The sequence below is a fragment of the Kwoniella europaea genome, chromosome 1 (assembly GCF_036810445.1).
Source record: "Kwoniella europaea PYCC6329 chromosome 1, complete sequence".
In the NCBI taxonomy this organism is placed as follows: domain Eukaryota; kingdom Fungi; phylum Basidiomycota; class Tremellomycetes; order Tremellales; family Cryptococcaceae; genus Kwoniella; species Kwoniella europaea.
In genome coordinates this window covers 644673-672575 of record NC_089487.1, presented here as the reverse complement: position 1 = coordinate 672575, position 27903 = coordinate 644673, and the positions used below count along the sequence as shown (strand labels likewise).

The following is a 27903-nucleotide window of genomic DNA, read 5'->3' as shown; positions in this document are numbered from 1 at the left end:
CGCTCTCTCCATCCAGTATTGCTCCAACAAATTCAAGATGGTCACTTCATCGACTACACGCGATCCATCACCATCCACTCCCTCCGACGCACCTGCACCCTCATCACACAGTGTGTCGACGCGAGTGGGAGGCGAAGATGAACAGGATCTGAAGAAGAAGCTATCGCAGGGTAGTAGTGAAGACAAAAAGGGGGCATCGTCATCTAAGGAATACGAGGAAAGAGGTATACAGGAGATCGACGATGAAGGTGCGAAGAGAAAGGTCATGGTAGTCATGGAGCAGAAGACTGGTAAAGAGATTTTGAAGCATGTCGATGGGGGTCCATATACGCAGCCTAGATGGTGAGTCAACTCTATGTTTTCACGCGGCTTCCTCGATCCTAACTGTTCTCCCATATATGCCCGTCCTGCTTCCATCGACCATGCATACTGATACATTCTCACTAAAACAGGAGACATTCCTTACCTTTTGTCAACCCCAAATATCCCCCACCGCCGCCACCTCTTACACTGGACGACGCGAAAGTGACACCAGAAGTGACCGCCAATTTCTGGGACACGTTATTCTTCAATTGGATTAGTCCGATGATGGCTTTGGGTTCCGCTCGTCCATTGCAAGATACCGATCTGTGGAAAATGGACGAAGCTCGATCAGCGAAAGGTCTAGCAGATAAACTCCTGGTATCTTACGCTCGAAGGACAAAAGCTGCCAACGAATACAACGCGAGATTAACAGATCCAAATACCCCTTTACCATTTACCAAACGAATGATGTATCCTCTATTACCCAATCGGCAGAAGAGAGAAAAGGAATATCGAGAGAAACATGGAAAGAAACATGCTTCTTTAGCTTTAGCTTTAAATGATGTTTTCGGTTTGTACTTCGTATCAGCAGGTGTCATCAAACTCTTCGGTGATGCCTGTCAAGCTGTCACACCCTTGCTCATTAGAGCTCTGATCAAATGGTCAACCAACTGGCAGCTTGCCGATACGCTGGGAACGCCAAAACCTAAAATCGGTAATGGTGTGGGTATGGCCATAGGTTTGCTGTTGTTATTGTTAACATCCAGTTTGAGTATACACCACTATTTCATTCGTAAGTTGAAATATTTCCCAAACATCTCAATGTGTTGGACAGCGACTGATTCGTAAATTATGGTCGGGCTATAGGATCAATGGGTGTCGGAGTGTTATCCAGAGCAGCGCTCATTTCAGGTATATATCAACAAGCACTTCGATTCACTCAGAAGTCCAGAGGTGAAATACCCAATGGTAAACTTGTCAATCACATATCAACAGATACAAGTCGAATCGACTTTGCTGCCGGTTTTGCCCATATAATCTGGACTGCCCCGATCCAAATGATCATCATCATCAGTGAGTGTCCCTCTATCTACATCACAGACAAGAAAATGCTAACATCCTCTCGATAGTCATTCTTTTGGTTCAAATTGGTTATTCTGCATTACCTGGTATTGCTTTCCTCCTCATCATGACACCATTACAAGTGATCTTCATGAAGAACCTCTTCGCTATACGTAAGAAAGCCGCAAGATGGACTGATAAACGGTAAGCTGAATGTCGAAATTCTGCGCAGACCATTGAGCTAATCATCGCTATTTGCAGTGCAAAACTCCTTCAAGAGATTTTGGGCGGAATGCGAATCGTCAAATATATGGCTTGGGAAAATCCATTCCTGCAAAAAGTCCATAATATCCGAGGGATGGAATTGAAGTATATTCGATCGCTTTTGACTTTCCGATCTGGAATGATGGCATTCGCTATGGCCTTACCCACTTTGGCGGCGATTATCTCATTCATCACCTACAGTGCTACTTCTCACGACCTTCAAGCTGCTACCATCTTCACTGTTATCACTCTTTTCCAATTGATGAGGATGCCCCTGATGATGTGGCCTATGACATTGTCAGCTGTTGCCGATGCTCTCAACGCTTTAGGAAGATTGGAAGTTGTCTTCGATGCCGAACTGATCTCGGAAAACCTGAGAATTGACAGAACTCAGGAAGAAGCGGTCAAGATTGAGCATGCCTCTTTCACATGGGACGCTGCTCCCATAGAAGACGATGATGGAATGATGAAAAAGCTAGAAGGAAGATATGGTAAAAGTCCCGGTGCCGGAAAACCTACACCTAAGTCCAATGAGCCCAAGACTAAAGTGAAAGATCCGAAGAAGAAGAGAAGGATGTTTTGGAATAAGAAGACCAAAAAGATTACTGCAGTGGACGAAATCGAAGCTGAGATGGCTTCTGGTGGACCTCACGATGCAGAAGCAAGTAAACAAGCTGTTGGTCAAGGTGCACCTTTTGCTTTACCCGCTGTCGACGAAAGCAAGGAGAAGGAAGCTGTACCTGAAGCGAAGATCTTCCAAATCCACGATATCGATCTCAGTATACCTAAAGGCTCTCTCACAGCTATAGTCGGTGCGATCGGTTCCGGTAAATCGAGTTTGTTACAAGGTCTAATGGGTGAGATGAGAAGAACTGAAGGAAAAGTCACTTTCTCTGGTTCTACCGCTTTGTGTGCTCAAACTCCCTGGATACAGAATGCCACAGTCAGAGAGGTAAGCCTGATTCCATACGTGATTCCACGTCGCATTAGCTGACAATCAAATCTAGAACATCTTATTTGGTCAACCTTGGGATGAAGAACGATACTGGGCTGCTGTACGAGATTCCTGTCTCGAACCTGATCTCGAACTCCTCGAAGATGGTGATGGAACAGAGATTGGTGAAAAAGGTATCAATCTTTCTGGTGGTCAGAAACAACGAGTAAACATCGCAAGAGCCATTTACTTCAACGCCGATATCATCGCTCTCGATGATCCACTCTCTGCTCTTGATGCCGGTGTAGGTAAAGCGCTCTTCTTCAATGCCATCATCGGTGCGCTCAACAACAAAACTCGAATCCTGGTCACTCACGCTTTGCATTTCTTACCATATGTGGACAATATCATCATGATGGAGGATGGTCACATCGGAGAGATGGGTACCTATAACGAACTTAAGGGACGAGATGGGGCTTTCGCAAGATTGATTAGGGAATTTGGTAACGAAGAACAACATGAAGAAGCTCTTGAAACTGAAGAAGAAGCTATGAACTCATCTGGTCCAGCCCATAAGTACGATCGATCCAAGATGGTATCAAAAGGTACTGCACATACCCTTATGCAAGCTGAAGAACGGAACACCGGTGCTCTCAAGAAAGGTACTTTTTGGGCATACCTGAAAGCGGGTAATGGTGTCTTCATGTTACCAATCTTACTCGTCGCCATCGCTTTCGCTCAAGCTACCTACGTGATCACATCTTATTGGTTAGTATGGTGGCAAGAGTACAAGTGGGATTATGGAAATGGATTCTACATGGGTATTTACGCTGGTCTGGGTATTTTGACCGCCATCACCATGTTCTTCCAAGGTTTCTCCAACGCATTGATCAACTACTTCGCTTCGGTCAGAATCCACAAGAACGCCATCACAAGAGTTATGTTTGCTCCTCAGTCTTTCTTCGATACCACCCCTCTTGGTCGGATCATGAATCGATTCTCCAAGGATACAGACACCATCGATAATACCCTTTCGGATGCTATGAGAATGGCAGTTGGTACATTGTCCAACATCGTCGGAGCTACCATCTTACTTGCTATTGTCGAACCTTACTTCCTTATCGCCATGGGTGTCGTGTCTTTACTTTACGTCCACAATGCCGCTTTCTACAGAAGATCTTCAAGAGAGTTCAAGCGTATCGATTCGATCCTTCGATCTTCGCTATACTCTCACTTCTCAGAATCACTCTCGGGAGTGGCGACTATCAGATCTTACGGTGAATCTGAACGATTCTTCGAGGATAATGTCTATCGAATGGACGTTGAAAATCGAGCTTACTACCTTACAATCATCAATCAACGTTGGTTAGGTCTCCGATTGGACTTCTTAGGTTCGCTTTTGTCGTTCTCCGTCGCAATCATCGTCGTCTGTTCACATAAAGTATCGGCTGCTTCTGGAGGATTGGGTTTATCGACCATCATCACTGTACAACAATCTTTCTCATGGTTAGTCCGACAAGTCGCAGAAGTGGAAAATGATATGGTTGGTGCAGAACGTATAATGCACTACGCCAATGAATTAGATCAGGAAGCTCCTCATCAAATCAATGAAATGAAACCTCCTCAATCCTGGCCTGAGGAAGGTAAGATCGAATTTAACAATGTCAAGATGCGATATCGAGAAGAGTTACCCGATGTTCTCAAGGGATTAACTTTGAATGTGGGAGCTTCAGAGAAGATTGGTGTGGTAGGTAGAACCGGTGCAGGTAAATCGTCAATTATGGTTGCTTTGTTTAGGATGTCTGAATTGTCAGGTGGATCAATCAAGATTGATGGTGTAGACGTATCGAAAATTGGTTTGAATGATTTACGATCAGGTATTTCAATCATACCTCAAGATCCATTATTATTCAGTGGAACATTACGATCCAACATCGATCCATTCAATACTAAATCCGATATTGAGCTCTATGATACCCTTCGAAGAGCTCATTTGATATCCAATTCGCCTCGTCAATCAACTTCGATTGATGGTGAGAATGAAAAACAGCAACAAGCCAATTCGAAGAGGTTCACTTTAGATACTGTCATTGAAGAGGAGGGAGGAAACTTGTCAGTAGGAGAAAGATCCCTCGTATCTTTGGCAAGAGCTTTAGTAAGGAACACGAAAGTATTGGTACTTGATGAGGCTACTGCTAGTGTTGATGTGGAGACGGATGCGAAGATTCAGGAAACGATTAGAAATGAATTTAAAGATAAGACTTTGTTGTGTATCGCACATAGGTTGAAGACTATTTTGAGTTATGATAGGATTTTGGTCATGGCTGATGGACAAGTTGAGGTGAGTCAATTTGAAAATATTCTGTTTCAGTTTCAACATCGGCTGACTGAATCGTAATTGCTGTTATAGGAATTCGATACACCTGAAAATCTGTTCTTGAAAGATGGTATCTTTACTGAGATGTGCGGTAAAGCAAGTTTGACTTTGGCTGATATCAAAGTAAGTCGACATTGCCAATCATTGCCAATCATCTCAGCGGCGATCTTGAGCTTCGTGCTGATATGGTGTATGGCAATAGGCTGCTGCTGCATTACGGTTCTAGTTGAATTTTGTATGAGCATAATTTACGGAAAAAGGCAATATTATCATGAACGGATGGATCAAAATGTAATGTATGATTATGATAGATCAAGTCTATATACATATGGGCATGGATACTATAATTTACTGTAGCAATGTTACAGGTTGACGAGATAGCATCTTAGGGCATGCATCGATTAATACTGGTGCAATGGCTTGTTGTATTGCAGACTGTGTGTACAGTATGTATTGTTGAGATCTTACAACCTTTATAGTTTTGGATCTGTGATCGATCATCGCGATCTGTAGGAGTTCAACAAGGGGAGATTCGACCATTGAATAGATTATCTGACGTATACAAAGGAAGCATGCTGATCGAATGCCAAGACTCAGTGAATCAACGTAGATGGAATGTTTAATGATGTACTGTACAGCTATAATGAAAAGGACAAGTACAGTATATGTACATGCCATCTATTTTTCCTTTTATTATTCATGGTACTGGATTTGATCCTCTCTGCCTAATGTAATCGACTGATTATCTATACTCATCGATTAAAGGAAATTGGGGCTTTGCTACAAGTACATACTTTTGTGGCGATCAGATCCCATACGGTGTCATCCAAAGGGGTCAGTATAATGGAAAGCATGAGACGGAATGCCAAGAAATTCAACCTTTATTCTTGGTCAAGAGGTTGATCACCAACACAGGCCGAAGAGCAGGGTATATAACAGATGGCGAGCTCGCATCGGACATGAGATATGAGATACATATACATATATTACTCAATTACGAGGTCAACTTGAATTTGGCTTTTTCCTTACAATACAGTACACACTCTAAATCTTACCCTAGCCGTTGAGCTAACCTGATTTACTCATACTCCCGAATTGGCCACTTTCGACGTCAACATGTTTTTATACCAGACTTTCACCATCCTTGCCTTGTTAGGTCTGGCTTCAGCTACAGCAATCCAAGTGAAGAGAGACGACTACGATCTGAAATTCAATATTGAATTTGACGAAGATTCGGGACACCAAATTACCGATAAAAACTTTGGTACGGGTGGAGAAATTCTGAGAGGTGAAAAGACGGCTGAATTCCACTGGGATAAATCTGAATTTGGAACCGACAAGGCCCTTAGGTATTTCAACTTTTATACTTATGAGGATGATGATGAGGATGAAAAGTCCACTGATAGATTTGAAGTGAGTGACATACGTACTCGTACACATCTACTTTCCTCACTCCTGGAATTAACATATACGTACATACATGTACTGTCTGTAGTTGAGGAGGTGATTGATCAGTGATTGTGCCTCTTCATCTGTTTAGTGTACGCTCGAAGGATTGAAAGAAACGGGCCTTCTAGAGCAAATCACCTACGATTACGAGTTACACGGAGAATATAATTGGCTACATTCGAAATATAGACATGAAGAAGCTGGGTTGACATGTTATAAGGAAGGTTCCTCTCAAACTGAACCTGATATCACTACTGTTTGTATCACTCTTTTGATCTTGCTTGTGTGGAGATGCTGACGTGAAGGTTGTACGTAGGATCTCATGCTTCTGAGCAAGCCTAATGGCGATGATGACGACGATGATGATGACTTCTTGGGTATCAACCTTTAATCGGCCGTTCCGCAGCTGAATTGAAGACTATGTAGCGATATGTGAATGTTATAACTGTCATATGTGATCTTTGACGTACTCTGCCACACATGCAATCTCAATTCGCTAAAGGACAGCTCGATCTGTGAGGGTTGTCTCATGATGGTTAGCCATTGGTATGATAGTATCATTGACCGTATCAAATTATTGGACTGAGCATTCAGGTATATCTAGCTCAGCACTTACAGCACAGATGATGACCAAAGTCGGACATTCAGTTCATCATCGCGGAGCTTGGCAAGCTCACTACACCTGCTTCATAGAAGAGACTTTGTGCAAGATAGCTCTTAGGGAATCGTCGATCTAGCCCATTCTATCTACATTACCTTGGTGTGTCCGATCGTAACATGCGGGGCCATTATGAGAAGGCCGATCGACAATCAACTCCTTCCAATTTCTGGGGAGGTTTGTACAATGGAAAGCGGAAAGCACAGCGTATAGTCAACATGCGCTCTGATTGAGAACAGTCATTCTACAGCTTGACAATCTGGCAGTAGTTGCATACTCATAGACGATATGTGGCTGTCCCAAACACTTACTCTACTCACTACCCTGGGGGTAGTCCTCGGTACCGTTACCAGAGGGGAAGATCAAGTCACAACGAGCTTTTCGATCTTTTTCGGAGAACGGACGGAGTCTAACATTTCCAATCAGGTCGATGGTATCGAAAAGGATCCAAAAAGCGTTACTTGGACATGGAACGCATCAGATATAGAAAAAGTAGATCCAGCGAGTTATTTTGATTTTAATACCTGTACTAAAGATAATGATGAACAACCCGCAAAAGCTCTCCTCGTAGGTGTACCCATTCTTCGCATCCCTCCTACAATGGATGGATGAAAGTTCAGCCACTGTCCATACTGAATATTTTCCTCCTTAGTGTATGATTCAGCCCATGAGTCTTGTATCTGACAAGTCTGTTTCGTCATGAACGCTGGAGAGCGAATCCCCTTGGCTCTTGAACAAAAGTCATCGGAATGCCTATTTGGCATGTATTGGTTCTGATGCCAGTGGTCCCACGGATCTGGATCACGATTCGGTCAGTAATCATGACTTTCTTTGTTCATCTCAGACTGCTTGATTGTCAGCGAAACTGATAAAGCGACTTGCACCTGCGTTGCAGAACAATCTGTCTTGAACCGTCGAATATCATGAGACGTAGTCCCTCGATCAAAGATATTCATACTTAGATGTGGTTTATAGAGTTACAGGCTGTCTGTTATTGTGATCGTCTCACGCACGTTCTTTACACGACATGTACAGTATGTATCGATAGAGCAAGGTGATATGATGCATAGTATCGATGAACCAAAAGGTGTGAGAGCGCAAATGATCTTGCGAGCCTCATCGCAGCCATCAGACACCCAGAAACCGAGCTCATTGTCTGTCGAAGATGATCCACAATTCAATATACTCCCATTTGGGAATATATTGCACTACTTAAAGTGCACTGTAGTAGAAAAGCTAACACTCATTGACTTTAGACGCTAATGAGAAGAGGATTGTCAACATTACTTATTCAGGGAAATTCATCCGGACCAAAGGGTGAAGAAGTGAGACAAAGCCGCAAAACCAGCGGAAAGTTTAAACTTTATCCTCTCTTCTCCTTGACTTGGCGGTAATGCAGATTCAACTTTCTTATTGTTCTCTGTGTACTCGTGACATGCCTCTGCCTGCTGACAAGCAAGAAAGCGACATGCAGAGCTCGCAATGAGTGAAGATGGGGCAATGGGACAAGACGATAGGAAAACTTCCACCACCACCACCGCCGTTCTAAACCCACCACCACCACTAGCGCAGAGCTTTACGCTTTACGTTATGAGTGACTCGCAGTCGGATCGGCACGGGTGATGTTATCCTAATATACTACGTAACAAGTGTTGAATCTAAAAAGCCGTTGATTTGTTCCCGTTCCGTATTGCATGCTCTACTGTAAAAGAAGACATGCGAGGATGTAAACAACTTATCGATCATGAGCATCGATCGATCACGATCATCATTTACTGCAGATTTACGGAGAAGATGAAAAACGTTGTCCGTATATTTGGTACAGTAGTGGATAATGTACCTTGAGTGTCTTATCTAGATGGCTTCCAGAATAGTGGGTCTACTTCTGCAGAAAGATTTTCGGTAGAGGCCCGAGGAAGTGAGACTGATGGCCAAGTGGGAGATCCAACTTGATTCCCACTGTTGATCCGAGTATCCTCAAGTACTTCAGAAGACGAGAGGAAGATTTTCTTGATAAACCTCTTCTAAGGGTAATTCTGTTGATCTCTTCTTGTCTCACTTTATCCTTTTTGTCCATTTCTTATGATCACTACTACACAGAGCTAGAAATGTCTCATATACATTTGATCACCGACGCCACACCATCTTGATTCCAATTAATCTGAATCGACCAGAAGTATATTTCCCCCATTCAGTAGTTACGATAGTGACATGCACCACTGCCAATTGACAATCCCCTCATTCCAGCACTATTGATGCTACTCCACTCCTCTCGCCGAGCAGAATCGAGACATGATGCAAAAACAATTGAATTGGACCAATGATCCACCATCGTCATCGTTAGACTTTAGGCTCTGTGTATGACCCAACTGTCTCTCTGGAAGGAAGGATCGGAAGGGAAATCATAAGGTACCGGCGCTCAAGCATATTCACACACTCACACACACAGAGGTCGGTGCGTGGTTCTGTAAATAACTTGAGCTTGTGTCGATCATGTCCGTTGAATGAATGCTGAGCCAATGTTGCGTAAGAAGCCAATCGTAACCCTACCCCGGTCGGCTCGGATGTGAAGGAACCAAGGATCAACCTTGTGTTCAGCTGCTCACTGCCGTTGCAAGATGAATCATTGCTGTTTGTCTTGGAGGAGCGAGGAAAAGAAGCCGATCGAGAAAGGATGATCGTCGTGGCGTCTCTGGTATCCCGAGTCCATCCACTGACACAAACGGCGTATTGCTCGGCGTTGTATGCATAGCTCAGTCAGGACTGTGCGATCTTCAAGGATCGCAAGTGGTACGACGACTGTGATGAACGGTTCCCCCGGGTCGATCTACGATCTTCACGGCTTATCATTCAAGGGTCCGGACCAAATCTCATAAGCCAAACAAAGCTAAATTAATTTAGTTGAGGGTTCCTCTTTACTCTGTTGAGTCATTTTCTCCGTTTTTCCCTTTAGGTACCCAGAATTAGACTGTTGGAAAAGCCGGAGCCGAAGGCCCACATCATTCCTCCCTTCTGCTTGTCTGCTTAAGAGGATAAAGTTGTGCAGTCCAACACAGGAGCATAGGAAAGAGGAAGAAGAGTCTCGGATCGTGAAAAAGCCACCAGACATCGTTTTTTTCTCACCTACAGTAGTAGTATGCTAAGCGGTGGATCTCGCCTTTATCAGTAGTGAGGTTTATTAATGAGTCTAAAGGCTTTAGAGCGAAAGGAGAGAGTAATGGTTGACATCACGAGTACTAGGACTAGACTCAGTGCCGTTGAAGCGAAGTAGAATGACGATGGAGGAGTTCCGAAGAGATAATGCGAGACTTTGTGTACAGAGACAAGTTCCCCAGATAGCTTTGGTATACATTCATGTATCCACTCATCCCCAGCTTCGTTCGTTGATCTATCTTGTTCATTCATATGTATTGTATATAGCTTAGAAAGAAGAAAGGGAGAAGAAGAAACGAGATAACATTGTATCAGCGCAAACAAACACACGTACACAAACACCTTTCAACGATCGATACCACTAAACCAAGCTGGAACAGCCGAACTTCCGATCTTCATCCAACTTTCACCTCGAAAGATAAAGCATACAAGAGACAAGAGAAGGATATCAATTCATTCACCTTTTATCCATTCATCTCTTCATCCCCATAATCCCATCCCATCGAACATCCCTTCATAAACCTCTGTGAGGTCAATTCAGTAGATCGAAAAATACCGACCAGCCATCTATCGGTGTATCGTCTTTTACTGCACAGTATCAATTCAGAAGCCACACTTTATACTGTTGTCACCCATCGCTGCTTAACCAAACGCCTGGTCTCACCATCGAAAGAGTCATATCCACTGTCGTCATCTATCATCTACCCCATCGGATAGGCTACGGCAGGGTTCAACCTTATACACAATCATATACCTCCACTCATCGACCCGACTGTTTTCCCAGGCACAACAGCCCAAATAGTCTGTCCACCCTCTCCTCTGCTTCTCACTCAACCTCATCTGCATACCACCCTCATCCTCATACTTCATACTTCATATCTACCTCCCCGCCTACTCTCCCTCCTTGTGTAATCGACTTTCTCTCTGCCTTCATACCTGAGGATCAGATCTTGAAGGTCTACAGATTAGCATAACCCGACAATCGAAAGCCATAATTCCCTTCCTGCCAACCTTTAGCAACGTCCTTGTAAACGTTGTTTCCGGTAGACTCATCTTGGTGTATAATCTTGAAGAAGCTCGTCAGTTGGGATACTTTGGAGTTTAGCAAAAAGTTTAATTTCTGGTACAGCTTGGTCTGAGACCATACGTGAGTCCCTTGTCCTTTTCAACATTAGTATTCCAGGAAAATCCACTTTTCCATCTTTGCTCATCATCATCATCAACTCCTTCGCTGACCTTTATCATCTAATCTCCTATCATCCCTATCCATCTCTGGCTGTGCCATCAACTATCATATCTACACACGCTCAGCCCAGCTCAAGTGGCTTCTCAATCGATCAAGTATAATAAGCTGGTAGCTCAAAAAGCTAGTCTTTCAGGCTGAACAGCAAGCCCAGTCGCCGGTCCGACTACCTACCTACCCTCATTCTATAATATACTATCAAGCTCAAGCAAGCTCACTCGCCACGATGGAATCAATCTTCGAGAACGATTCTTATCTATTCGACCCCTCTTCATCGTCTCAATATGAGACAGCGAATTTCCTCTCCTTCTCCTCTTTCTCGGAACAACTCTCAACCTGGGACGATTTTACCGTGGATCATAAGGAACCTCCAGCTAGATCAGTCTCCGACGCTTCTTCACCGACTCTGTCAGAGCCTTTCGAATTCCCGTCGTCCTCCTTCGATCCTATAACTCCTGCTGAAACAAGTGAAATTGGGATCTTCCACACTCCGGAGAAGAAATTTGCCAACGCAGGTCAGGATCAGACTGCCTTCTTCTCACATCGATCATCAGGATCAACAGACTCTTGGGGAGAACCAACATCACCCTCGTTGTCGGGAAAGTCATTCGCTGCGTTGAGTGGAAACAATTTCACTCCATCGCAGAGTACACCTGGATTCTCCTGGGACGAAGCTACACCCACTTTCAGCGGTTCTTCCTATACTCCTCCAACTCCCGCATTTCAAGCTCAACCCCATCGAGTAACCTCCAATCCCGTGCTGAGTACGACATCTAGACAGCCTAGGACATTGAACAAGCCCGCTTCGATGCCTGTACTCAAAGAAGAAGAGATTGCCTCTACTCAGTGGCTGGACGGTACAAGCTTTCTAGAAGCTCCTCTGGAGCTCTCAGATGCTGTTGCTGATGTTCCAGTAGATGCTCAGGAGCTAGATGATTTTGTTTGGAATATGAATGATCAGACAATAGGATTCGACAACTTCTCAACTGAGGATACCATCTTCGCTGCATTCAACGAACCGACCAATGCGGTGCCAATGATGCATTCGCATTCTCACACTGGTGTCTTCCCTTCTCAAACTCCAGAATTCACTTTTAACCCCTCATCTTTCCAATCCGACTTCCCGTCATGGATGTCTGGTCTACCTGCAACGCAGGACGTTGTGGGTCTCGGACAATTCGACTTCACTTCTCTCAATCAGAACCAACCAATCGGGCTGTTGCCGGCCTTCACGATAGATCCTACCACAATTATGGGTACGAATGGCGGTATGGTAGATGAGGATTCAAGTAGACCGTCGTCCGCTCCGGGTTTGAATGGCGGAGAAGAATCAAAGGGGATGTTGAGCGTGCCTATGGCGGATGTCATGACGAGGAGGTAAGTTGCTATTGTCTTCCCCTATACATTGTATCCCGGCTGACAACGTATACAGTCTCTCCTCTGAAGGATTCGTCCCCTCAAGACACGCTCCACCTCGGGATCTCTTCTCGTACGCACCACAGCCAATCCCTTCAGGCCCTCCCGGACCTCAGCCTCTATACACTTCCGACCCGTCACCCTCATACCAACAATTTGCTCCTTCGGCTCTATCGTATGGTATGCCACCTACCCCTACTCGATCTTCGTCGAGGAAGATGTCAAATAATCTCTCAATCAAGATACATCCTCCTGCTCACTCAACCTTCGTTCCTTCACCTTTCCCCCCTACACCCCAATCAGCTACTTTCCCCACTTCTCTCGCCGCTGCTCAGAGTCAGTCACAACAGCAGCAGCCCATCGCAATGCAAAGAGCGGGTACTCAACCCTTACCCCAAACCAGAAAGTTGTCCGGTGCAGGTGTTGCTCAGCCTGGTTTACCTGCTCATCTAGCTAGAGCTCAGGCGATCGTCCAACAGCAAACAGCTAGAGAAGAAGCTGAACGAGACTCGATTAGAAGGGAAGCTGCTTCTAGAAGAGTGGGTATGGCCGAAGCGTCAGTCATGCAACCTACCATCTCAGCCACGAGTGGTAAGAGGACTCAACCAGCCATAATGGGATGGGAGGGACCATCAGCTCAGACAGGTTCATTACCCGTTTTAACGCACACACCACTCGTCACCATACATCCTCCACCTGCCCAATACCTCGTTACAGGTGCTCCAATCCCTGTACATCGAGTTCACCCGCCTCCTCATCCTGGAAATGGCACAGCTGCAATTGGTCAACCAAGACAGATCGCAAGATTACCCTCTTCCCCTGCCCGACTCAGGAAAGCCTCAAGCTCCAACCAACTTACTCCCACTAGAACCACACCTAAATCGCGATCACCTTCGTCAGCTACGAAACGAAAGGCATCTGCCGCTGGGGGGTTCACTTTCGCCGACCCATTCATCAATTTCACTGCTGATGATGCTCAAAAGCTTTTATCGGGTGTGGCACCATCGGGTAGTCAGAGTAAGAGGAAGAGAGAGGAGGAAGCGGCCGCTAAAGCTGCTGCTGCTTCTAACTCTTCAAGTGGGGAAGAGGATGGAGCGAGGAGTAAGAGATCGAAGAGTAATGAATAGGGGTTCAGGAAAATTATTGGGGAAATACCTTTATTTTGATTTTGATTTTTAACTTTGTTTGATTTTGATCTTCATTCAGATGATTGTTCTGTAGTATCTTGTTTAGTGATTTTGTTGAGAAGATCGGATCAATTCTGGAATTGGGATAGAAACAGGTATGAATGAATGGAAATGCTTTGTTTGCTTGTAACAAATTTTCTCTTTGTGTAATTATAGTATAATAGAATTTTCGTGTTTATTATTTCTTTTCATATTCATCCCTTGTTACTTAAGTTATTTTGCTTGTAACTAATCTTGGTCTGTTCCGCTTGATTAACTTGATTTGATTAGGTAGAATATATATTACAGGGAAATAAAATGATGAATATGCAAATCAATAAATATCATATATATATCCCAAATCCATTCCATCCAGTTAGTCACCTTACGGTTTTTGATCTTCATTCGGTAACACCAGGTGTACGTTTAGCTGTATGTAGTTGGGTAAAATTTGAATTCAGTACACCAAGATTGAGTAAGGTCTCAGTCTGAAGCCCTAACATGATACCTCGATTCATTATATCGCAATGTAATGATATACTCCTGTAGTCAGTGTCAATTGAGTGATGATTGCATAGATCGTTTCATGTTGATACTAGTACAAAATGTTTAGACATTATGCTATGATTCCAAGGACCAAACGACCAACGATCGACGATCCCAGCCCAATTTACTACTTTTGAGATGTGTAGGTAAGTATTCAGATGTATATTACGATTGCTAGAATTACAATGATCATTCCCACTTTCCTTCAATTGATCTTTACGACAATTTGTTTAATTGATTCTGAGGATTACCATTCCCCTCTCTATCCCTCAAGAATATCAATAAAGCTTCGTAAACCGTCCATCCTATAGCTGCTGAAGCTGCTTTCCTAGATATCCTCAATGAAGTTCCGGAAAATAACCCTAATGGACCTCGATCCTATATGTATCACAACATACAAAAGGCGGAATAAGCATGATCACTTGAATTCACACCTTGTCAAGGGGAACTCACCTGTAATACTTTGACAACTGCTTTGCGTAATGTTGGATGATCCACCGGATTCACTTGCATTCTTGTCTACAAACCCATCAGCAGCTACCCTTGGGTTTTGGTGGAATATGGATGAATCTCGACTCACTTTTACTACGTCCGCAGGGGAAGTAATCAACGTAGCCAGTATAGCAGCCATCACACCTATTCTCAAATAACACAATTAGGGAATTCATCGGTTCATTTCTCATTTTGATCGATTAACTATATCAGATGTGATGGTCTAACTCACCTGAACCAGAATGCAACGCAGCATTCGGTATACCCGTTATTTTCCCCAATAGATCTTTCCCTTTCTCATAAAATACCAAATACAACCCAGCATAAGGTGCATCTCGAACGGCCGTAGCGGTGAAACCCTGGAAGAAACCTCTTATACCATTCGTACGGTACAGAGAAGCTAGGGCGGAGGGGATAGAATGGTAATTTGCGTATCTATTTGACTGCAATATAATGCGTACAAGATTATGAAAGTCAGCTCCGATGCTATGGTTCATCTCGGGTCCTCTGACCCTTGAACAAGCAATGTGTCCTATTCTTGTAACGAGTCTTTCGTACCTAATGTATTTGACATGTCTTTCCCCCTGCAGTGGATGGATACATCATGAGGTGACAAATCAAAATTACCCACCTCGAACCTGGCTTTCACAACGGTAATCGGACTTAGTATGAACCCCACTGACGTCCTCGCTATTGCCCCAGCCATCAAATTTCCCCCAGACGATAGTTTTATTATAGCCGATTTGGATGCAGAAGAAGGAGATGACGATGTTGATGAGGTAGGTGTGATAGTAGGTAATGGAAGGGTGACGGCGAAATATGGTATAGAGGATAGTTTATGACGGATCGATGAGAGGGTGTAAAAATATATAGCTACGCCAGGGACATTCCTGCGGTCCCCAGTCGATTTGGCATCAGCGTTGGAGATGAGGATAAGGTCTATGAATGTGAGCAGCACTTACCGCACTAGAGTCGGTACAGTTCCTCTCCATAGACCTTGAACACCATCTTCTCGAAGAACTTGCCGTACCACACCTCGTATACGTCGTCTGCGATATAGATGCATATAAGCTTTCATCTTATCACTGTAAGGATATGGACACTCACCTCTTGTTCACACCTTCTCCTTCACCATCCCCAAAACCCTGCTGTAGCCTCGTCTTGAGCAGATCCAGCGGCTGAAGTACAATCGCCGAGGATAATCCAGATAGGGCACCGGAAGCAAGATGATGATACGCTTTGAGACTGCTCTTCGTCTGTATGGTACTAGACGTCGAAGACGATGCTGCTGCTGAAGCTGTTGCTGAGTCTGCCATCTTGTACATCCCCTTCTGGAGGTTTGCGTCTATGATCACAAGTAAGATGAGAGGTAGATTGACATGATATGCATTCGTAGATCTTGATTTCTCGAATCTCGAAAAGGTATCGAGGTATTTTTCCGTTCGAGGTGTGTTATTTCACCGAAACATCCATCCATCCAACTCTTCATCTCACCTTTGTTTCTCTTCATTGCCCTGCTATGCATATGCATGTGCATATATAATGTCATACCCAGTGAGTCATTACCTCTGAGGTCCATATTGGTAGCTATATAAGGATGTGAATTGATAAAATCGTTTTATGATTCGACATTAAAGGACAAGAGTGCGAATTCGGTCCATTCCCTTCTTGCACTCCTCCGTTCAGCTCAAGATGGAACTTCTTTCGCGACATCATCCTCAGTACCTGCTCAATCGACCTATCCTCCTAATTCTACTACAACTGGGAATGGCTCTGGCTCAGTACCAGTGACTAGACCGAATGTGAACGTACCTACAAAAAGACAATTGGATGATCTGCTCTCATCGTTAAATGCCAGACCTCAAGCAACCCCACCCAAAGCGGAATCACCAAGTCAAAGACAGTTGATCGAACCTTTTGGCCCGGTGGGTGAAACTCCCAGTCCATCAAAATCGCCTTATGATCCTTTACAGAGCCCAAATCGAAGGCAAAGTACCTCAAATACAACCACAAACACAAGTGAATATGGGAGACGAGCCAGTATGAGTAAGGATACACCACCAAGGAAGAAGCGTAAACCTTCTGAAAGGGTTGATGAAGATGGATATTCAACCATGAGCTTCAGTAAAGCTTTGCCTATTTTATCTGAATTATTAGAAGATGAAGGGTTCAAATTGGAGTTGAAAAAGGTACGTTCACATTCCCATTTAAATCCCAGATCGAACACTCTCCCTGATGATCAGAGAGCTGATATACTGTTTCTTGTACATGTCATTGTCAGATGAAGAAAGAACAGGATGCGTTAGAAAGGAGATTATGGGCGAAGAGTGAGAAGGTCAAAGTGGAGCATGAGAGGAGTATCCAGGCCGAGAAGGAGATGTGAGCTTATCAATTCAGATTAGGCATATAGCTTCGGATCGCTAACGTGTGATACGCTTAATCGCTCAGCGCGAAGATAGCTAGAAAGGCCATACCACCAGAGAAGAAAGAGGTGAGTTCCTTTTTCGTACTTCCTTTTGAGACGAATTCCTTTTCCCCCACACCTTTGTGAGTCAATAGTGGATGCTGATACGATCCAAATAGGCATGGGCAAAATCGCTCTCCTCCAACCTCGACTCATTCTACCTCCAACAATGTCTCCCTGTCATTGACGGCCTCGCATCAAAGCATAAACAGCGGTTAGTGGAGCTCGGCGTACCTGGCTTAGGGGATGATGGAGAGAAGAGTAAAGAGAGGATTAAGAGGATTATGGAGTTGCTGGAAGCTGGATTGGAGGAATGATATAAGTCCATTGCAAGAACAAAAGACCCTAGTGAGATTAGACGAGAACTACACAGTAAATATGTATATATTATATTGTAGAAAGTGAATTTGTTGTACAACATGTCATCGTTATATAATCGTTATAAAGTTATTGTAATCTATCAAAAACTGCACCGCACTTCCAAAGCGAAGTCTTACTGGAGAAAACGATCTAGTTCTGAAAAGAGATAGGACAAGTCAGCTCTGTTATCATCAAGCTTTAAACGGATACTCACTTCTCGCCATTGATGAGCACATTCGCAGCATTTGCTATACACACAGATTCCAACCATCAGCAATGTACTCGACTATCTGGTCTCGCTTCCAACTCACTAGAAAGTAGTCATCGGTTCATCCGCTGATCTAATTTGTAACTGACGGAAATATGCTTTTCTGAAATCGCATTTTGGACAGGCAGCTACGGACGATAGATCAGAGACTTTCAGATCCATTTTGAGGTGGGTTCAACCCGTGGGGTTTTACGAGAGGGGAAATAATGATCGATAGATTATAGGTCGTTACTCACTGTCGATCTTATCCACATTCGCCCAAGCTTCTTTACCTCCCAGAACGTCGTCTACTTCCTTTCGCTTCAGATGGGTTCTCATCGATATCTACAGCAATTTAGCAATTATCAGCCAGATATATGGGATAGGTGAGGGCATGTATGATTCTGTCACTTACCTGTCGTTCGATGATATACTGATATGGACAAGTCGGGCATATCCTAAATATCCAACAGCCAGAGTCAGTCAATCATATTCGGACGACAGATAGTTCCTCATCTGAATCAGGATGACATGACTACTGAACTCACCAGCACTTGTCATTACTATCCTCCCTATCCCCTATCGTCAAGTTATTCGCACAGTAAGGGCAGAAGAGCATTTTGCGTAGGCAGCGTGTGATTCGGGCAAATTATATTGAAGTTTATGAGCAGAGGTTCCTACGGTATTTCAAGCTGAGGCTGAGATTTTGGCTATGGCTAGAGTGAATCTGAAGCTGGTGTGATAATAGTGGTATGCAGAGAGATCGAAGATTGAAGATTGAGGATTGAGGATTGAGGATTGAGGATTGAGGATTGATGCAAAATTCCTTTGCTCGACAATGTTGTTGATTCGGGTTGTTTCCGTCGGAAGTAGATGGGATGGTCACTTTCCAACATGAACACCTAAAACATCTTAGATTTGTTATCCCTCCCTCTTCTTGACCATACTACTACTCGAGTGCATGCGGCATACAGTAGGACGATAAGCAGAGGGAATCATCTCCTACCAATATATCGATCGATCAAAAATACCACGATGACATCCCTCAACCTTCATCCCGTCCCTTCCTCTTCTTCTTCTTCCTCGTCCAAACCTATCCCTTCCCCCTCACTACTTAAACCTTGGGATTTCTCTTACTCCCCCTCATCGGATGGATGCGACAAGAACTTGTTGATCATGTTTCATGGTCTTGGTACGTGTTTCCATTCTGTCAAATCAGCTACCTCCTCGTTCGACCAGCTCGAATAGCTGATCGAAGTGAAACCGAACACTCATATAGGCGATTCAAAAATCCCATTTTTCAACCTGGGCAAGCAGCTCAATCTTCCTTCTACAGCTATCCTATCACTCTCAGCACCTGATCCGTAAGTGGACCTCTTTCTAATCATCCAAATATCCATGATATATACTACCGTACACTTGTACTTTTAATGCTTACTTTTGGTTTGGGATGGTTCTATATAGTATCCCGTTGATGGATCATCCATCTTTCTCATGGTATCCAACTTTCACCCCTACATTCGACCCCCTCCCTATCCAGAATCACAATCCTACAACGCACATGGCGAAACTACGTAATTTGATATCTATATTGATAAGTAAGGAGGTAGGATGGGAACTGAAGGATATCCATTTGTTCGGATTCGGACAAGGTGGGACGATAGCTTTGGAACTAGGTCTATCAATATACAATCAACCACTCGGTACAGGTGAAGATACACCGAAACGGTTCGGTTCAATAACTTCCATATGCGCTTCAATCCTTACTCATCCCACTTCCACACTAAATATTCAAACTCCCATATGTTACTTTACGAGACATTCCCCTCAGTCCGCTATACATCAGAAGAACCTGAATGTACTTAAGAGAGCATATAAAGATGTCGAAGTGGTACAAGCCTCAGGTGGGAATGAGCAGATGCCAAGAAATAAAGATGAATGGTATGGGATCATGAAGTTTTGGGGTCAAGTGTTGGGTAGGAAGGATGAGGGTTGGAAAGGACAAGGAGAGGTTTATGAGGTTGTTAGGTAGTTTTACATGTGTTATATGAAATGACGGCAATATACTGAATCTGCATTCGCATCATACTCTGAAACTGTTCTTTTGATCTTACTTATAAGCTACAAGTTGTTATACCTCGATCCTTTGCCTCTCTCGGTACACCAAAAGATACTATGCTTACTATACTCACCACATTCAAGTCAACAAGAGAAGATTGATAGTGTCCATTATAACGAGTAATCAAGAATCAGTTCAGTCAGTCCATTGTCACCTAATGACGCTTTTGATGCTCCGCAGCAGCTCATTTCCATTCTTCTCTGGGGATCCTATATCCAGCGAAGAGAAGACTAGACGTAGCGTTGCCACTTCCAGTATCATTGCCGATCGCACCGGTACCGTTGGTAGTAGTACCGTTAGAGTAGACCGACGAGTTACCGTTGTTGGTGACCTCAATGATGGGGATCATAGGACAGGTGGGTGCAGGGAGGTATTGACCGTATTCGCCAGCTGCCCAAAGAACTGCAAACCAACCTCAGTCACTCAGTGACCAGTGCTTTCGGCGGAACCAGGACAGGTGAATGTGCCACTTACCAACTCCGTTCGTCCAGCCAAATCCTACTTGGACCGTATACTAAAAATGATTGTACAGAAGTCTCAGCTGATACGTATAATAGCATGACAGCCGTTTTTGCAGAGTCTTACCTCGCCTCCTCCACCAGCTGCATCTGTGTCAGTCGCATTGAACTATATTAGATGTTAGCGAGGTGCCTTGTCGGTCAAGAAGAGACGGAGAAGGAAAGGGAGGTGCCGAAAAAGACGGGAAGGGTGCAGGAACGATATGACTCACCTTCTCAAACATCACACCTGAACTCCCAAAATTCATCAGCTCCAGCACGTCATCTTAGGTTCCGCTAAGGCGTACTCACCAGATTGTCCAGCCGTATAAGTTCCCGTCGCATTCAACTCGCTCAAAGGCAACTGAGTCAAAAGTCCCTCAATAGCTCCTCCCGTGGAATACCATGAGCAGAACGCCGCGCCCAAATATCGATTGGCATATTCGATACTCAATGCCAATGGCCATGGTTTACCTTGAGCTTCTTGTGTCTGTAAGGATACGTTACCGATGGTACTTTGAGGTTGAGGTTGTAATTCCGATTCTTGCAGACCTAGTTGACTAGATGCCACTTGAGAGAAAGGGATGGTCAAATTGGACAGTACCGTCGCGTTGGGGTGATGTCGACCTAGAGTCTCGAAGGCTTTGATTGTGGTGTCTAGGTTTCCCTGTGTTAGATCATCTGTATCTTTTTGGACAGCAAATCAGCTCACGAAGATGAGGTGGCCAAGAATTAGGGAAATCCTACAGGATCAAAACGGTCAGCTGAGGGATATACTGCGAAGCATTAAGTTGACTCACCCAGTTCAATCCTGTGTACAGCAGACTTGCTACACTGGGTATACCAGAATATTTTCCAAGTAAGAACCTGGCGCCAGAAACGAATCGGAGAGCCTCCGTTTCGTTATTCGCAATCTCGTTCGGGGTAATGTTCTGCCAGAGGGGCCAAGCACCAGCTGGACTGTAGACGTTGGATCGGGAGTTGGAAGTAGTGTTGAAATCGTAGAACCAAGCCTAAATCCATCCATGCTTAGCGGATGTCCACTGCGAACATAACATATGTCAGTGCTCACCTTCGCTGGGTCCCAACATAGATCGAGAACTGCATCAGAAAACAATTGGGCTTGTTGTCGATGATAGAATGCTGGACTGGAATTGGATGAAGAGGAATTACCAGAAGAGCTCGTTCCGGTAGAATTGGTCTGTACGATCTCAGTGGAGTTTCCGGTCTGCGTAGAGTTACTGGTAGTGGGAATACTCGATCCAGTCGTATTGGAATATAAGTCGTACAGGTTTGCAAGCTATTTCACTGTCAGCTTCCACGGATAGATACCACCTTACGTCGATTAAGCTCACTAATAGATGATCTCCTGATAGCAGACTCAATAGATCGACTGGTATAATGGCTTTTATGTTGAGCGTTCTAAGAGCCGGATTGTTATCGCTGACATTCTGTAACGGCTGTTTACACCATCTTGAAGAGTAATCCCATCCTGATTCGGCGCCTAGACGTGATGAAGTAAGGTCAATGGCCCGTTCAAGAAAAGGCACAGAACTTCTGGACGAAAGCCACCCACCTGTGGCCAATTCGGAATATAGCTCTGCCTTCGCACTCTCATTGAGTGCCGGCGAACTGCCAGTAACAGTCTCGTAATCTTCAACATATCCCTGACAGCAGAGTTAGCCTATGTACCCTTGCAGCTTCCTACCGTTCACTCACCTCGGGTCTAGGAGCACTATTGTTTACAGCATAGTGGGCTACTAAGAGAGTCCTGCCGGTAAAGGGAGAAGTGTAGTTGAACGTTCGATTATTGGACCACCATTGCATTTCGGCCTGTACAGTCTTAGTATCTCAAATCGGACTGAATGAAGTAAGATCAAACCTACAGATGCGAGAGGTAAGGCTCTGTCAAGGATGGTCGTATTACCAGTTACTTTGACATAGGCATCAAGCATCTGGGAGGAGATGTTAGCTAGGCTCGCCTCCCCGAAGCTACTGAACTAGCTCACCTGAATGAACATGGGTGGCTGTGATCGATTCACGTAGTATTTCCTAGTATAGATACAATAAGCTATGGGGGCACACCTTTTACCGCAGTAGCTTACCTTCCACCGTTGGGAATGTAACCATATATCTGTAGTTCCAGAACCATTAGCTGCCAGATCCCATCAGTCAAGGGATACGAAACGACAACTTACATCAATGAAGTCCATCATGTTTTGTAAGAGGTTCCAAGCGTAGTCAAATAGTTCCGACTTAAGTAAACCTTCGATGATCCACTACGATTATCAAAACACAAAGAACCATCAATCAGCCTGGTACATTACTTCCGGAAGAAGGTGATTTTTTTTTCTGTAGATAATTGACATACTCTAGAATCCCAATAATAAATCTCCCGATATCTTCCACCGGGAACTACAACAGTATGATTCAAAGGAATCAAGCTCGAATCGCAAGTACCATTGCACAAGGAAGATTGGTTGGTCTCTCTAAAAATATAAAACACATAGAATAGTCAAGATCCCAGCCATCCTTCTGGGGTCAGATCTCTGTTATAGCCCAGAACTCACCTGATAAGTAAAGTCCAGTAGGAATTGACGATACTAGTCCAAGCTTTGTATATCGGATCAGAGATATTATCCAATATAGCTGGGTTCTGGTTGAATCCTTCAATAGAAATTTGTTCAAGATCTAATCCTTCGCCTTTCTGTATCCAGCACCAAGAGTTTCTATCAGCCTATGACCATTTCACTCTCTTGCTTTCTAGTACACCAAAGTGGGTTCATGAACGCACAAAGTTACTTTCCACGAAAGTTTCAATTTGTCCAACGGTAACGTTCGATCCGAGTGCATTGAATGCTGCGAGGGTATCGTTGAGAGTACCGTTTGTGGGCTATATAGTAGGATAGTATCAGCTTACGATCTAGGATGCATATGATCGAGGTAGCTCACCTTATCTACAAAAGTCTAATTTGGATAGACATATCAAATAAACTCAGCTTGTTTCCTTCAATGCCTCTACTGACTCAGAAGAACACGACTCACTTTTGAATCTGGGAAGATACCAGCAAGTTGAACATCTTGTAACAACTATCGTACATACACATAAGCTCATTGGATACTTCATCCTTAGCAGGATTGACCTACGATACCAGGGCAGTACGTGGTATTCGTCCCATCCTCACACAGATCTATAAGCACAAGTTATGACAGAAGTCAGCTTTTTCCACTATACGTGATTGTAAGATAGTGGCAGAGAGTGCTCCACTGACATTGTACAGGTGGATAATCCCCTTGACCCGGTACGGGCGTATCGAGCGGAACGGTCGGTGAAGGAACAGTGGTCGATACGGGAGTAGCTGAGAATGATATTGAAGATGTTTGAGTGATATTCTGTGCGATCGCACAATGAAGAGCTGAGAGGATGATTATGGACCTCATCGTACCGAGGATATTGGCCTGTTATAAGAGGCTGCGCAAGAAGGAAGAGAAAAGGAAAAGAAGAAGATTGAATTGATCTTTACGAGTCATTCGTTATATCATATCATCAGAGTCCAATTTATCCGGAAATTGTCTTTTTTCTCTGCTGATCACCTGCTCATTCAGACATTTGCATGCCATTTCGTATGTCGTACTTTGTACGGAGTAGCCTGTTCCACTCTCCCGACTCTCAATCTGGACCTTGACCTCGCACTAGTTTCTGTATTTGGTTCTTCGCTTCTTTCCTTGGCCCCATGGGTAAACGATCAAAATACTACCGAACCCGATTCGTGCCTGACCAAGTGACGTCACATCCATATCCCCCATGTTTATGTTCAAATTGATGTTTGAGTGGTCGCGAGTCGAGCGAGACATGCCTCAATACATGTATGTGAAAATCAAAAGTGGGATTGAATTGAGACCTGATTGAGCCATTCTCTTTCGCAGTAGTACATGCATACACAGCTAACACGTTACAACACACTCACACTTCCCTTGTATCTATGATATACAGTCTATGCCCCAGTCCAAGGCCAGATCTTCTTGGGTTTACAATTCCTCTTCAACCAATCCCTCACTTCCTTATCTTCGTCACCTTGTAGCAAGGGCATCAATTGCTCTTGTACAGATGTATTGTGATCGTTCAACCATCTGATCTCAGATTTGGTCAATAGCTTATAATCTACCAGAGAAGTTTGAATGGGTACTTGTGTGATACGTTCGAAAGAGAGGAAATGACCCGATTGATCAATCAAGGTCTTATATCGCAGATGATTAGCCAGCCTATCAACCGATCGATTGTTGACAAGATATACTTACATCAATAGGTTTACACAGGATGACAGATTCGATCCTTATACCCCATTCACCTTCCTTGTAGTATCCAGGTTCAATACTGGTTATATTCCCAGGTTCGAATGCTGCGTTTCTGGGGAACATCGGGTCTGGGAATAAGAGGGTCAGCTGTCTCTTTATTATCGTTTCCAACGAAAACACCAGCTGTGTAACTCAGTAACTCACTTTCATGAACAGCGAGGTACGTCCCTATACCATGACCTATACCGTGTCCGAAATCTAGTCCGTCCCTATATCATCTCGTGAGCTAGAGATCTGATCAGTAAGATTATGGCTCACTGATATAAGGGTCCTCTAGCTATCATGTTCAGTCTATCTGCTGTCATTCCCCTGGGGAAGATCGCTGAGCTTACAGCAAGATGACCTTGCAATACTCTCGTATACGAACGTTTGACTTCGGGTGAAGGTGATTTCCCGAAGTATAGAGTACGGGTGGTATCGATTGTACCGTCTGTGCATCTGGTCAGCTTTCAACGTTCACTTCACCATTGAAGAACCAGCCGACCTTCATATTGAGCTCCAGAGTCACTGTGATGGCAGAGTCAGTATTAATGTGTAACATGGATGGAAAGGGACAAAAACGATGGGAGCTGGCGACGAGAATAGTATATACTTACATGACGTAAGTAGAATCAACATCTATTATCCTGTCTTCCCCTCTTTTCGGAGCGTAGTGAGGCAAGGCTATAACCCTGTATCAGTCCAGGAAGCATCCCAGTGGATGGATGACTAACCTCCATTAGGCCCCGAGGCCGAAATATCATCATAAGCCAGACCACTGCTCAAAAATAAAATCAGCTGAAATTTGCGCCTGATGCATATCGAGGCGATACCAGCTTACGCGAACAGTTCCTCTCGTCTCCTGTATCTCGTCAAGGTTTGTGCAGCTGCCCATTCACCCACTTTCTTCTTCTCTTGTACCAATATCTTTTCAAGCCATGTTATCCACCGTACCTGCATACAACGCGATAGAAGATTATCAGCTCCAGATCGAATCGCGTCCGCATTGGGCATACCATAGCTCTGCCATCACGAAGATAAGCATTTTTGAATCCTTGAATCTCTGTTTCATTCTTGATCGCTTTCAGTCTGTCGACAGGACAAAGAATAACTTCGATTTCAGACTATCTCGTCCTCAGACATCAGATATGACACCTACATCGTATCCAGAGAAAAAATTGAACTTACCGTAGATGCATCTGCTAAAGCCCAACTGCATTCCCTCGTAGTCAAGACTTGCTTCTTTCTCTTTCTATTTTCATCTCCATCTCGTTGCTGAAGCTCTTTAACGTATTTTCCAATTTCTTCAATCCCATACGGTCTAATCTCCACACCTGATTTCTCCCAATCTTCCTTTAACGCTTCATCCGTTATTTTCCTCTCATCCACAAATGCCACGCATTTATCAGGTGTCAAGACCAGATAGGTATATGCGACTGGACAGAATGGTATATCCGATGGACATCTGAAATTCAACAACCAAGCTACGGAAGGTAAAGTTGGTAAGACATATATCCAATTTTCCCTTGATCTTAGACGAGAAGATGACGAGGTGAGCTGATCGGATAGAGCAGATCGTACCCTGTCTAGTTTTGATAAGGTATTTTCACCTGATAACGATATGGGATAATGGTGAATTGGACCTGTTGATCTCTCAAGGGGAGAATGGATCTTGTCAACTAAGTTGGCTGTGAGCGGGATGAGCTTGGTGGATGACTCTGAGGATTCTAAATGGGATTTCATAGATCGAGCGAGGTCTAGATTGTATGTGAAGTGACAAATCTTAGCAACAACATATCAGATTAGATGGAGTCTGACATTTTTAAAAGCTTACCGATAGAAAGTAATTTGGGATCGATGCCTATTCTGGATCCATCTTCAACTTCCTACGACCACACCAGTCCCGGCCTAATCAGTTGACAAGAAGTTGGACCAAGAATTGAAAACAGTTCATGTGCTCACCTTTAATAACCATTCTACCCATCCACCTACTACAGCATCTTTCCCACTTCCACCACTCGCACCGACCCTAACAACCTTCCAGCCTTCTACGACCTGCTGTCCAGCTTGTATCCAATACCTCGAGTCTACAAATAACAAAGCTTCCGAGTCGATAGATGAAGAAGGTATTAAAGCTGTTCCAGCTGATCCTGTAAACCTATAAATTATCGATTACGCTCAGCTCACATACTCCAGTAGATTCTGGCAGAGAGTATACATACCCTGATATCCATTCTCTCCTCTTGTCCGATTCCCCAATCTCCTCAGACTGGACACCATAGCCTTGTCAGTCTCAATCCTTCCCTTTGTCCACACTATTGACGTAGAGGGACACATACTTGATGTTCATCTTCACTCGGTACTACACTACTCATATATCAGCTATTGTACATATAGGACATGAATATGATCCACAGCTGATACGTCAGTGTCAATACGAGACTCACTACCAATCAGCTTTAGCTTCTCGTACTTGTATCCTCAAATCTCTCAGTCGACCTTTCAGATCTTCTGACCTATCGTCATATCCCTTGAACACCGGTGGACTAATATCGACCGGACACTTCTCAGTCACCGAGCTGTCCAGCTCATCTTGAAGAACGTTCGGAGTGATCTTGGCTGCACAGAACATCCTGTATCGTGATATTCTCAGGTGGCAAAGTAAACTGCATACGAATCAATAGATATCTTGACATCCACCAGTAGGTAGGTCAGCTCGGTTCGTCACCTGCACTCTAACCGGCTTACTTGGCCTGTTCGATTTACTGGAACCGTAGTATTTTCGATTAGAAATCATTCGTAATCAAGTCCAAAGGAT

General features: G+C 44.1%; 9 protein-coding genes across 9 annotated transcripts; 5 read left to right on the top strand and 4 right to left on the bottom strand.

Annotated features, from left to right (window-relative positions):
• Nucleotides 1-37: 37 nt before the first annotated feature.
• On the top strand, nt 38-5166 carry V865_000247 (uncharacterized protein; the record flags this gene model as incomplete). Its single annotated transcript, XM_066224079.1, has 9 exons — nt 38-342; nt 453-1096; nt 1171-1377; nt 1434-1569; nt 1627-2176; nt 2219-2581; nt 2637-4904; nt 4974-5063; nt 5143-5166. The coding sequence occupies 9 exons, from the start codon at nt 38-40 to the stop codon at nt 5164-5166; spliced, it is 4587 nt and encodes a 1528-aa protein (XP_066080176.1).
• An 890-nt stretch (nt 5167-6056) lies between these two features.
• V865_000246 (uncharacterized protein) lies at nt 6057-6780 on the top strand (the record flags this gene model as incomplete). Its single annotated transcript, XM_066224078.1, has 3 exons — nt 6057-6353; nt 6481-6645; nt 6706-6780. 3 exons carry the CDS (start codon nt 6057-6059, stop codon nt 6778-6780), a joined length of 537 nt encoding a protein of 178 aa, XP_066080175.1.
• Nucleotides 6781-11669: 4889 nt separating this feature from the next.
• V865_000245 (uncharacterized protein) lies at nt 11670-13986 on the top strand (the record flags this gene model as incomplete). Its single annotated transcript, XM_066224077.1, has 2 exons — nt 11670-12820; nt 12876-13986. The coding sequence occupies 2 exons, from the start codon at nt 11670-11672 to the stop codon at nt 13984-13986; spliced, it is 2262 nt and encodes a 753-aa protein (XP_066080174.1).
• An 801-nt stretch (nt 13987-14787) lies between these two features.
• V865_000244 (uncharacterized protein) lies at nt 14788-16379 on the bottom strand (the record flags this gene model as incomplete). The annotated part of the gene is made up of 7 exons (XM_066224076.1): nt 14788-14949; nt 15025-15090; nt 15152-15207; nt 15296-15506; nt 15695-15953; nt 16026-16112; nt 16171-16379. 7 exons carry the CDS (start codon nt 16377-16379, stop codon nt 14788-14790), a joined length of 1050 nt encoding a protein of 349 aa, XP_066080173.1.
• Nucleotides 16380-16605: 226 nt separating this feature from the next.
• V865_000243 (uncharacterized protein) lies at nt 16606-17844 on the top strand (the record flags this gene model as incomplete). The annotated part of the gene is made up of 5 exons (XM_066224075.1): nt 16606-16617; nt 16701-17252; nt 17345-17442; nt 17512-17554; nt 17647-17844. The coding sequence occupies 5 exons, from the start codon at nt 16606-16608 to the stop codon at nt 17842-17844; spliced, it is 903 nt and encodes a 300-aa protein (XP_066080172.1).
• A 193-nt stretch (nt 17845-18037) lies between these two features.
• On the bottom strand, nt 18038-18753 carry V865_000242 (uncharacterized protein; the record flags this gene model as incomplete). The annotated part of the gene is made up of 6 exons (XM_066224074.1): nt 18038-18043; nt 18102-18135; nt 18199-18283; nt 18392-18479; nt 18550-18592; nt 18683-18753. The coding sequence occupies 6 exons, from the start codon at nt 18751-18753 to the stop codon at nt 18038-18040; spliced, it is 327 nt and encodes a 108-aa protein (XP_066080171.1).
• A 416-nt stretch (nt 18754-19169) lies between these two features.
• On the top strand, nt 19170-20166 carry V865_000241 (uncharacterized protein; the record flags this gene model as incomplete). Its single annotated transcript, XM_066224073.1, has 3 exons — nt 19170-19326; nt 19414-19498; nt 19599-20166. 3 exons carry the CDS (start codon nt 19170-19172, stop codon nt 20164-20166), a joined length of 810 nt encoding a protein of 269 aa, XP_066080170.1.
• Nucleotides 20167-20437: 271 nt separating this feature from the next.
• V865_000240 (uncharacterized protein) lies at nt 20438-24191 on the bottom strand (the record flags this gene model as incomplete). Its single annotated transcript, XM_066224072.1, has 22 exons — nt 20438-20655; nt 20728-20767; nt 20839-20880; nt 20984-21000; nt 21063-21407; nt 21463-21493; nt 21551-21763; nt 21823-22050; nt 22106-22254; nt 22327-22417; nt 22470-22583; nt 22637-22705; nt 22760-22802; nt 22856-22884; nt 22949-23029; nt 23122-23239; nt 23321-23457; nt 23545-23643; nt 23703-23717; nt 23796-23840; nt 23898-23941; nt 24023-24191. 22 exons carry the CDS (start codon nt 24189-24191, stop codon nt 20438-20440), a joined length of 2337 nt encoding a protein of 778 aa, XP_066080169.1.
• A 554-nt stretch (nt 24192-24745) lies between these two features.
• V865_000239 (uncharacterized protein) lies at nt 24746-27717 on the bottom strand (the record flags this gene model as incomplete). Its single annotated transcript, XM_066224071.1, has 15 exons — nt 24746-24988; nt 25050-25174; nt 25251-25315; nt 25365-25536; nt 25591-25613; nt 25703-25769; nt 25820-25863; nt 25927-26039; nt 26102-26209; nt 26274-26842; nt 26920-26971; nt 27048-27243; nt 27308-27354; nt 27425-27452; nt 27533-27717. 15 exons carry the CDS (start codon nt 27715-27717, stop codon nt 24746-24748), a joined length of 2037 nt encoding a protein of 678 aa, XP_066080168.1.
• Between the last annotated feature and the right edge of the window lie 186 nt (nt 27718-27903).